Source organism: Chiloscyllium punctatum, chromosome 15 (assembly GCF_047496795.1).
Source record: "Chiloscyllium punctatum isolate Juve2018m chromosome 15, sChiPun1.3, whole genome shotgun sequence".
NCBI lineage: Eukaryota > Metazoa > Chordata > Chondrichthyes > Orectolobiformes > Hemiscylliidae > Chiloscyllium > Chiloscyllium punctatum.
The window spans coordinates 10725488-10737660 of record NC_092753.1 but is presented as its reverse complement, the minus strand read 5'-3'; the positions used below and the strand labels follow the sequence as shown (position 1 = coordinate 10737660).

The following is a 12173-nucleotide window of genomic DNA, read 5'->3' as shown; positions in this document are numbered from 1 at the left end:
ACTCCTATGTCTAGCCACCTATCGCGCACTCAGCTACCTACCCCCCCATCCCATTTATCTTTCCACCCCCGAGGCTCCCAGATTCATTCCTGATGAAGGGGTTTTGCCCAAAACGTCGATTTTTTTTTTTCCCCTGCTCCTTGGATGCTGCCTGATCTGCTGTGCTTTTCTAGCACCACACTCTCGACTCTAATCTTCAGCATCTGCAGTGCTCACTTTCACCTTAGAGGGATATGAGACAAATGCTGTCAGATGGGAGATATCTGGTCGGCATGGATGAGTTGGACCGAAGGATCTGTTTCCACGCTGTACATCTCTATGACTCCAACCCCACCACTTTCCTATATACCCCAGAGTGCCAGCATAGGAACCAATTACTAAGGTAAAATTAAAATTGCAATGTCCTTCAGGTATCTCGCCAAGTCTGAATCCATCTGCTATCCACGTCCCCCACTCAACTGCTACTTGCAAGGATAAAAAATGACAGGTGATACCTGCTACTCTATCCTCAACACTACTGGCACAATCTTTATTGTTAGTGCCTCTATTCCCTAATTAGACGGAAAAATAATTATTCTTGGAATTGACTGTCTTAGAGGAATTAAGAATTATTTTATTGCATTTCGAACATTTGAATTTAGTCAATTTAGTCTCAGGCTGCTCTTTGGGAAATAAAGCTAACTGGAACTTGAGCTTCCTCACTACTGTCTGAAGAACTGTGGCTCCAGACTACATCATACTCACATTTTGTGGTGTTTTAATGAATGCGTGATGTAGCCAACAGGCTAAAGAAACAGATCTGAGCTTAGTCTTCCTGCCCTGTGGAGAATAAACTTTGTGTTTTAGAAATCAGATTGGATTTTTTGAGTATATTGTTCTATTTGATAAAAATCAGGAAACCTTGTGTCAAAACTTCTCCCAAACTCATTTACTGTAATTAATGAGACAGGCAAATCAGAAAGTTAAAGCTGTTTTCAAATCATGAGGTTTGATGCCCAAGTTCAAGTATTTGTGAGGTACTCTGCCAAATCTAGAGCAGTGGGAACCCAAGGCCCAGACTGGGTATGGACGGAGCATGCACCTAGTCTGAAATAAAAATAGGCCTCACATCATGTGTGAAGAGAACGAACAACTGAACGTTTTGGGTGTGGTACAATCATCAGATTTGGAAAATTAGTAAAGTTAAAAAAAGGGAGGTACTTGTTTGTTACATCAAAAGATCCCTCCTCACAGTCCAAATCCAAGCAATTCATTTTTGGTCTGCAACAGTATTCCAACTGAGCTCAATACAAGAGTTGGGATGAGTTTATCTTCCTCCTGCATTTATTCTTCAATCCTTTGTTACTGTTAATGTTTTCTTAAAAGTGGGGTGAAATAACTCCACAAAGACCAGTATCCCATCACCAAGCCATCTATTATTTACATGTGCATAGTAAATGAACCAGCTAACTCAGAGCTGGCTCTTAGAGCAACGTCTCCTTGACACTCCTGTTTATATCTGTCAGCCAGAGCTCAAAGGTTTGGTCAGATTCACAGACCCTTACAGGGGGCTCACTGATATCCAGCTGACTGACCTTGTTTCAATCACTATATTGGAAATACAATACCAAGGAGCGTTGGGAGACAGAAGAGTGCAGGATGCTGAATATTCAATGAAATGCAGCACTATGTCCATGCTGTTGTCCTCTCCTGAGGCATCAACTCACTCCAACTTAAATAGTTCTATATCAGAACTGGACACATCCAGGGTTTTAGCCAAGAACTCTTTTGCTTTTTTTCAGGCATCAATAATCACAAGCATCAACATCTCATTGAAATCAATGTCATTCCAGACCCCTTTTCCCCATTACTTTCCTCTGTCCCAATTCTTTCTGCTAATCTCACCCATCTACCTGACGAAGGAGCGGCGCTCCAAAAGCTTGAACTTCCAAATAAACTAGGACTATAACCTGGTATTGAGTGATATTTAACTTTGCCCACCCCAGTCCAACACTGGCACCTCCACATACTCTTAGGAACTGACCTTTTCCTTTCTGGCACTGATCAATCTTCATCAAAGGCTTCAATATCATCCCCTTAAGTTTTCATCTTCCAGCATAATGCTGACCTTTTCTTCCATCACCTTTCAGTGATCTAACCTCCATAACTTTCTGGGCTAAAGAATTCCAGACATTCACAGCCCTCTGGGAGAAGAAATTACTTTGCATCTCAGTTTTAAATGAGTGCCTCCTTATTCTATAACTATATCCTCTTAGTTTGGAAACAGCTTCTCAACCCTGTCAAATCTCCTCAGAATCTTGTATGTTTCAATAAGATCACTCCTCATTGTTCTAAACTCTAATGAGTAAAAGTCTAATCTGACATAAAACAAAGAATCTGACCAGTTCTAGCCTGTTTAGCATCCATGCTAAATCAATACCTTCATCCCAGAGATCAGCCTAATCAGTCTCTTTTGAACTGCCTCCAATGCCAGTATATCCTGTTTTTAAATACAGGGACCAAAACTGTACACATTACGCCATGTGTGGCCTCACTAACCCCCTATACAATTATAATCAGACTTTGTTGTTTTTTAACTCCAATCCCCAAACGATAAAGACCAAAATTCAATTTGCCTTCTTAATTATTTACGGCACTTGCATGCTAACTATTTTTTGTTTCATGCAGAAGGATACTCAGATCCCATTGTGTTTCACGTTTTTGGATTCTCTATTTAAATAATAGTTTGTCTTTTGATTCTTCCTGTAAAAAGCACTTTCCTACATTATACTTATACTGCCAATTGTTTATTCACTCACAATCTATATCTTTTTCCAATTTCTTTATGACTCCACCACAGCATGTCCTCCCACTTGCTTTTGTATCAGCCAATTTGCATATATTACTGTCCCCTCATTGAAGTCATTAATGTATATAGTAAATATCTGAGACCCGAGGACTGATCCTTGTGGCACTTCTTTAGTTTCATCTTTCCACCTGAAAATGACCTATTAATCTGGCTCTCTGTCTTCTGAGAGGTAACCAATTCTCAGCCCATTCATAATAATTCCCACAATACCATGAGTTTTATTTTATTAACCTGCTTTTTTCATCAACCTGTTCCAAGGGGTTACTACCATGTGCAAATGACCTTTAAGGTGGCACAATAACAAATCCAAATACACTACATTTACTAGTTCCCTTTTGTCAAGTCTGCCTGTTATAGTCCTATAGGACTTGAGCAAATTTGTCACTTGTGATTTCTCTTTTCACAAAAACCGCATTAATGATGTTTGATTATATTAATCCCAACACTTCCACCACTGTTGATCTCGATGCCTACATTCCAGGTGTTAATTCCATTGCTGCTCCCAGCCACTCTGCTCTCTGTCCATGCTCCTGGCATTGTACCTGATGTTGATCTTGAAGCTGCTCCCCAGTTTCTCTACTCTCTGTATTGATCTATTGCTGCTCCTCGTGTCTGTGGTCCCAGTGTTGGGATCTGATGCTGCTCCCAGTGTTGATTCTGATCTCTCTGCTCCTGGTTTTGGGACCTCTCCTCCCTGTTTATCCCAGTACCTCTGTTCCCAGTTATGGCGCTGATTCTAGCCTTTCTGATCTCACTGTCTCTGCTCCTGGGCCCAAACTTCTTGTGTTGATCTTGGTGTCTCTGATCCCAGACACTGATCTTAGACTGTATTCCAGGCTCCCTCCTCCTCAGTTAATCCCAGTGTGTCTGATTCTTACAGCAATCATAATTCTATTAGATTTAAAAAAGTGATGGAACAGGATAGACCAGATCTAAAAGTTGAAATTCTAAATTGGAGAAAGGCCAATTTTGATAGTATTAGGCAAGAACTTTCAAAAGCTGATTGGGGGCAGATGTTCGCAGTTAAAGGGACGGCAGGAAAATAGGAAGCCTTCAGAAATGAGATAATGAGAATCCAGAGAAAGTATATTCCTGTTGGGTGAAAGGGAAGGCTGCTGGGTCTAGGGAATGGTGGAAGTCTAAAGAAATTGAGGGTTTGGTTAAAAAAAAGGAAGCATATGTCAGGTATAGACAGGATAGATCGAGTGAATCCTTAGGAGAGTATCAAGGCAGTAGGAGTATACTTAATAGGGAAATCGGGAGGGCAAAAAGGGGGCATGAAATAGCTTTGGCAAATAAAATTAAGGAGGGTTTTTACAAATACATTCACGACAAAAGGGTAACTAGGGAGAGAATAGGGCCCCTCAAAGATCAGCAAGGTGGCCTTTGTGTGGAGCTGCAGAAAATGGGGGAAATACTAAACGAGCATTTTGCAACAGTATTTACTGTGGAAAAGGTTATGAAAGATATAGAAAGTAGGGAAATAGATGGTGACATCTTGCAAAATGACCATATTCCAGAGGAGGAAGTGCTGGATGTCTTGAAACGCATAAAGATGGATAGATCCCCAGGACCTGATCAGGTGTACCCTAGAGCTCTGTAGGAAGCTAAAGAAGTGATTGCTGAGCCTCTTGCTGAGATATTTGTATCATCAATAGTCACAGGTGAGGTGCCGGAAGATTGGAGGTTGGCTAATGTGGTGCCACTCTTGAAGAAGGGTAGTAAGGACAAGTCAGGGAACTATAGACCAGTGAGCCTGACCTCAGTGGTGGGCAAGTTGTTGGAGGGAATCCTGAGGGACAGGATGCACATGTATTTGGAAAGGCAAGGACTGATTAGGGATAGTCAACATGGTTTTGTGTGTGGGAAATCATGACTCACAAACATGATTGAGTTTTTTGAAGAAGTAACAAACAGGATTGATGAGGACAGAGCGGTAAATGTAATCTATATGGACTTCAGTAAGGCATTCGACAAGATTCCCCATGGGAGACTGGTTAACAAGGTTAGATCTCATGGAATACAGGGAGAACTAACCATTTGGATACAGAACTGGCTCAAAGGTAGAAGACAGGGGGTGGTGGTGGAGGGTTGTTTTTCAGACTCGAGGCCTGTGACCAGTGGAGTGTCACAAGGATCGGTGCTGGGTCCTCTACTTTTTGTCATTTATATAAATGTTTTGGATGTGAGCATAAGAGGTATAGTTAGTAAGTTTGCAGCTGACACCAAAATTGGAGGTGTAGTGGACAGTGAAGAAGGTTACCTCAGATTACAACAGGATCTTGATCAGATGAACCAATGGGCCGAGAAGTGACAGATGGAGTTTAATTTAGATAAATGTGAGGTGCTGCATTTTGGGAAAGCAAATCTTAGCAGGACTTATACACTTAATGGTAAGGTCCTAGGGAGTGTTGTTGAACAAAGAGACCTTGGAGAGCAAGTTCATAGCTCCTTGAAAGTGGAGTCTTAGGTAGATAGGATAGTGAAGAAGATGTTTGGTATGCTTTCTTTTATTGGTCAGAGTATTGAGTACAGGAGTTGGGGAGGTCATGTTGCTGCTGTACAGGACATTGGTTAGGCCACTGTTGGAATATTGCTTGCGATTCTGGTCTCCTTCCTATTGGAAAGATGTTGTGAAACTTGAAAGGGTTCAGAAAAGATTTACAAGGATGTTGTCAGGGTTGGACGATTTGAGGAGAGGCTGAACAGGCTGGGGCTGTTTTCCCTGGAGCATCGGAGGCTCAGGGGTGACCTTATGGAGGTTTACATAATTATGAGGGGCATGGGTAGGATAAATAGGCAAAGTCTTTTCCCTGAGGTCGGGGAGTCCAAAACTAGAGGGCATAGGTTTAGGGTGAGAGGGGAAAAATATAAAAGAGACCCAAGGAGCAACTTTTTCACACAGAGGGTGGTACATGTATGGAATGAGCTGCCAGAGGAAGTGGTGCATGCTGGTACAATTGCAACATTTAAGAGGCATCTGGATGGGTATATGAATAGGAAGGGTTTGGAGGGATATGGGCCAGGTGCTGGCAGGTGGGACTAGATTGGGGTGGGCTATTTGTTCGGCATGGACGGGTTGGACCAAATGGTCTGTTTCCATGCTGTACATCTCTATGACTCTATCTCTGTTCCTAATGTGATTTTGGTGTCTCTAATCCTGATGGTGATCCCAGTATCGGTATTGATCCTGGTTTCTCTACTCCTGGTGTTAATTCCAGTGTTGATGTTAATCCCGTCTCTCTAATTGTGGTCTGTCCACTCCTGTCCAGGGCCCCCTCCTCCCAGTTTTGATCCGGGTGTTGGTGTTGATGCAGGTCTCTTTGATCCCAGTCTTTTACTCTTGGTGTTGACCCTGATCCAGTTCCTGTGATCCTGGTATTGATCATGATGCCAGTGCTGATCCTGACCCCAGTCGGTCTGATCCCATGTTCATCCATCCTAGTCTCTCTGGTCCTTGTGATTCAGCATTGATCCTATTCCCAGTTCGTGTGATCCTGATCCTGGTCCCTGTGATTTTGGTATTGATCCTAATCCAAGTCTCTCTGATCCCAGTGACTGCAATCCTGATATTGATCGTGGTCCATGATTCCCGTGTTAATCCTGATTTGGGTGTTGATCCTAATCCCAGTCCCTGTGATCCAGGTGTTGATTCTGATCCTGGTATCTCTAATCCCAGTCTCTGATCCAAGTGTTGATGCTGATCCCACGCTCTCATCCTGGTGTTGATCCTAATCCTGGTCTCTCAAATCCCAGGTTCTCTAATCCTGGTGTTGATCCTGATCCCAGTGTTGATCCTGATCCCGGTCTCTCAAATCCCAGTCTCTCTGATGCCAGTCTCTCTAATCCCGGTGTTGATCCTGATCCTGGTCTCTCAAATCCCGGTCTCTCTAATGCCAGTGTTGATCCTGATCCTGGTCTCTCTAATCCCGGTGTTCATCCTGATCCCGGTTGCTGTGATCCAGGCCTCTCTGATCCCAGTCCCTCTAATTCCAGTCTCTGTGATCCTGGTCCCTGTGATCACAGTCCCTGTAATCCCGGTGTTGATCCTGATCCCGGTCCCTGTGATCCCAGTCCCTGTGATCCCTGTGTTGATCCTGATCCCAGTCTCTCCGATCCCGGGGTTGACCCTGATCCCGGCCCCTGTTATCCCAGTGTTGATCCTGATCCCAGTCTCTTTGATCCTGGTCCCTGTGATCCCAGTGTTGACCCTGATCCCAGTCTCTCTGTTCCCTGTTCCTGTGATCCCGGTGTTGATCCTGATCCCAGTCTCTCTGATCCCGGTGTTGATCCTGATCCCAGTCTCTCTGATCCCGGACTCTCCGATCCCGGCGTTGATCCTGATCCCAGTCTCTCTGATCCCCGTCCCTCTGATCCCGGTGTTGATCCTGATCCCAGTCTCTATGATCCCGGACTCTCCGATCCCAGTGTTGATCCTGATCCCAGTCTCTCTGATCCCGGTCCCTGTGATCCCGATGTTGGTCCTGATCCCAGTCTCTCTGATCCCGGTCCCTGTGATCCTGGTATTGATCCTGATCCCGGTCCCTGTGATCCCGGTGTTGATCTTGATCCCAGTCTCTCTGATCCCAGTCTCTATGACCCCAGACTCTCCGATCCCGGTGTTGATCCTGATCCCAGTCTCTTGTGATCCCGGTCCCTGTGATCCCGGTGTTGATCCTGATTCCAGTCTCTGTGATCCCGGTCCCTGTGATCCCGGTATTGATCCTGATCCCGGTCCCTGTGATCCCGGTCCCTGTGATCCCGGTGTTGATCCTGATCCCAGTCTCTCTGATCCCGGTCCCTGTGATCCCGGTGATGATCCTGAACCCAGTCTCTCTGATCCCGGTCTCGATCCTGATCCCAGTCTCTCTGATCCCGGTCCCTGTGATCCCGGTGTTGATCCTGATCCCAGTCTCTGTGATCCCGGTCCCTGTGATCCCGGTATTGATCCTGATCCCGGTCCCTGTGATCCCGGTCCCTGTGATCCCGGTGTTGATCCTGATCCCGGTCCCTGTGATCCCGGTATTGATCCTGATCCCGGTCCCTGTGATCCCGGTGTTGATCCTGATCCCAGTCTCTGTGATCCCGGTCCCTGTGATCCCGGTGTTGATCCTGATCCCGGTCCCTGTGATCCCGGTGTTGATCCTGATCCCAGACTCTCCGATCCCGGTGTTGATCCTGATCCCAGTCTCTTGTGATCCCGGTCCCTGTGATCCCGGTGTTGATCCTGATCCCAGTCTCTGTGATCCCGGTCCCTGTGATCCCGGTGTTGATCCTGATCCCAGTCTCTCTGATCCCGGTCCCTGTGATCCCGGTGATGATCCTGATCCCAGTCTCTCTGATCCCGGTCTCGATCCTGATCCCAGTCTCTGTGATCCTGGTCCCTGTGATCCCGGTGTTGATCCTGATCCCAGTCTCTGTGATCCTGGTCCCTGTGATCCCGGTGTTGATCCTGATCCCGGTCCCTGTGATCCCAGTGTTGATCCTGATCCCAGTCTCTCTGATCCCAGTCTCTCTGATCCCGGTGTTGATCCTGATCCCAGTCTCTCTGATCCCGGTCCCTGTGATCCCGGTGTTGATCCTGATCCCGGTCCCTGTGATCCCGGTGTTGATCCTGATCCCGGTCCCTGTGATCCCAGTGTTGATCCTGATCCCAGTCTCTCTGATCCCAGTCTCTCTGATCCCGGTGTTGATCCTGATCCCAGTCTCTCTGATCCCGGTCCCTGTGATCCCGGTGGTGATCCTGATCCCAGTCTCTCTGATCCCAGTCTCTCTGATCCCGGTGTTGATCCTGATCCCAGTCTCTCTGATCCCGGTCCCTGTGATCCCGGTGGTGATCCTGATCCCAGTCTCTCTGATCCCAGTCTCTCTGATCCCGGTGTTGATCCTGATCCCAGTCTCTATGATCCCGGACTCTCTGATCCCGGTGTTGATCCTGATCCCAGTCTCTCTGATCCCGGTCCCTGTGATCCCGGTGTTGATCCTGATCCCAGTCTCTCTGATCCCGGTCCCTGTGATCCCGGTGTTGATCCTGATCCCGGCCTCCCTCCTCCCCCAGTGGGAGGGTTCCCGCTCTGTTTCCGGGGTTAGCCGGGGCTGGGGTTGAGGCCGAGGCCGGGCCGTACTGGGCTGTCTCGGTGCAGGGGCCGCTCCGGGACGGGACGGGACGGGACGGGACGGGACACGATGGCGGAGCTGAGTGCGGACGGGCCTGAGGCGCGGAGCCGGGAGCAGCCGAGCCTGCAGCGGCTGTCGGTGTGGGAACGCGGCCCGGAGCCCACCGCCCCGCTCACCCACACCCAGAGCCGGAGCGTGTCCGAGCTGGGGGAGGCCGCAGACAGCACCCCGCTACCGGCCCAGGTCAGTGCCCGAGCGCGGGGCCGGGGCCGGGGCCGGGGACGGGGACGGAGAGAAGCCCGGGCGCGGGGAGGGACACCCGGCCCGGCCCTGCCCTGAGCCCGCGGGACCGGCCGGGGAGCTGGGCCCGGGTCCTCTCTCTCTATCTCCCTGGAGCCGGGGGAGGGGACAGTGTCGCGGCCTCAGGCTCCGGCTCAGCGGCGCCCGGGAGGTCGGTGCCACGTCGCCTGAAGCGGGGGGAGGGAGAGAGTCTGGGCCCAGCCTCGCGGGGAGACAGAGAACAGGCCCCGGGCAACGGATCACCCTCAGGACACCCCCCCCCCCCCCCCACCCTGACACTCACCCCCCCCCCCACCCTGACACTCACCCCCTCCCCCACCCTGACACTCACCCCCCCCAACCCCACACCCCCCCACCCTGACACTCACCCCCCCAACCCCACACCCCCCCCACACCCTGACACTCACCCCCCCAACCCCACACCCCCCCACCCTGACACTCACCCCCCCAACCCCACACCCCCCCCACCCTGACACTCCCCCCCAACCCCACACCCCCCCACCCTGACACTCACCCCCCCCCACCCTGACACTCACCCCCCCCCACCCTGACACTCACCCCCCCCCAACCCCACACCCCCCCACCCTGACACTCACCCCCCCAACCCCACACCCCCCCCACCCTGACACTCCCCCCCAACCCCACACCCCCCCACCCTGACACTCACCCCCCCCCACCCTGACACTCACCCCCCCCCAACCCCACACCCCCCCACCCTGACACTCACCCCCCCAACCCCACACACCCCCCCACCCTGACACTCACCCCCCCCAACCCCACACCCCCCCACCCTGACACTCACCCCCCCAACCCCACACCCCCCCCACACCCTGACACTCACCCCCCCAACCCCACACACCCCCCCACCCTGACACTCACCCCCCCACCCTGACACTCACCCCCCCAACCCCACACCCCCCCCACACCCTGACACTCACCCCCCCAACCCCACACACCCCCCCACCCTGACACTCACCCCCCCCCCACCCTGACACTCACCCCCCCCACCCTGACACTCACCCCCCCCCACCCTGACACTCACCCCCCCCCACCCTGACACTCACCCCCCCCACCCTGACACTCACCCCCCCCACCCTGACACTCACCCCCCCCAACCCCACACTCACCCCCCCCAACCCCACACCCCCCCCACCCTGACACTCACCCCCCCAACCCCACACACCCCCCCACCCTGACACTCACCCCCCCCACCCAGACACTCACCCCCCCCACCCTGACACTCACCCCCCCAACCCCACACACCCCCCCACCCTGACACTCACCCCCCCCAACCCCACACTCACCCCCCCCAACCCCACACCCCCCCCACACCCTGACACTCACCCCCCCAACCCCACACACCCCCCCACCCTGACACTCACCCCCCCCACCCAGACACTCACCCCCCCCACACCCCTGACACTCACCCCCCCCAACCCCACACTCACCCCCCCCCAACCCCACACCCCCCCCACCCTGACACTCACCCCCCCCAACCTCACACCCCCCCCCACCCTGACACTCACCCCCCCACCCTGACACTCACCCCCCCAACCCCACACCCCCCCCACACCCTGACACTCACCCCCCCAACCCCACACACCCCCCCACCCTGACACTCACCCCCCCCCACCCTGACACTCACCCCCCCCCACCCTGACACTCACCCCCCCCCACCCTGACACTCACCCCCCCCCACCCTGACACTCACCCCCCCCACCCTGACACTCACCCCCCCCAACCCCACACCCCCCCCCACCCTGACACTCACCCCCCCCCCCCCACCCTGACACTCACCCCCCCAACCCCACACTCACCCCCCCCAACCCCACACCCCCCCACCCTGACACTCACCCCCCCAACCCCACACCCCCCCACACCCTGACAATCGCCCCCCCACACCCTGACACTCACCCGCCCCCAACCCCACACCCCCCCACCCCCCCCACCCTGACACTCACCCCCCCAACCCCATACCCCCCCCACACCCTGACACTCACCCCCCCAACCCCACACCCCCCCCCCGCCCTGACACCCCCCCCCACCCTGACACCCCCCCCACACTCTGACACTCACCCCCCCAACCCCACGCCCCCCCCACACCCTGACACTCACCCCCCCAACCCCACACCCCCCCCACACCCTGACACTCACCCCCCCAACCCCACACCCCCCCCCACACCCTGACACCCCCCCCCCCACCCTGACACCCCCCCCACACTCTGACACTCACCCCCACCCCACACCCCCCACACCCTGACACTCACCCCCCCCACCCTGACACTCACCCCCCCAACCCCACACCCCCACCCCGACACAGAGCCCGCCTGTACCCTGACACTCACTCCCCCTACACTCTCACCCCCAAACCCCCACCCTCACCCACCCCCCCCCACCCTGACACCCCCCCCACCCTGACACCCCCCCCACCCTGACACCCCCCCCACCCTGACACCCCCCCCACCATGACACCCCCCCCACCCTGACACCCCCCCACACCCTGATACCCCTCCCACACTGACACTCTTCCCCCCCACCCTGACACTCACCCCCCCCCACCCTGACACCCCCCCCACACCCTGACACCCTTCCCCCCCACCCTGACACCCCCCCCACCCTGACACCCCCCCCACCCTGACACCCCCCCCACCCTGACACCCCCCCCACCCTGACACCCCCCCACCCTGACACCCCCCCCACCCTGACACCCCCCCACCCTGACACCCCCCCCACCCTGACACCCCCCCACCCTGACACCCCCCCCACCCTGACACCCCCCCACACCCTGATACCCCTCCCACACCCTGATACCCCTCCCACACTCTGACACTCTTCCCCCCCACCCTGACACTCACCCCCCCCTACCCTGACACTCTTCCCCCCCCACCCTGACACTCTTCCCCCCCCA

General features: G+C 53.4%; 1 protein-coding gene across 1 annotated transcript in view; it reads left to right on the top strand.

Annotated features, from left to right (window-relative positions):
- Nucleotides 1–8866: 8866 nt before the first annotated feature.
- The window catches only part of cog3 (component of oligomeric golgi complex 3), a 522289-nt gene continuing 518982 nt past the window's right edge, over nt 8867–12173 (top strand). Inside the window, exon 1 of the mRNA XM_072584618.1 lies at nt 8867–9208. Within this exon, the coding sequence (XP_072440719.1) occupies nt 9035–9208 (174 nt within the window). The 5' untranslated portion in view covers nt 8867–9034. The remainder of the gene's footprint in view (nt 9209–12173) is intronic.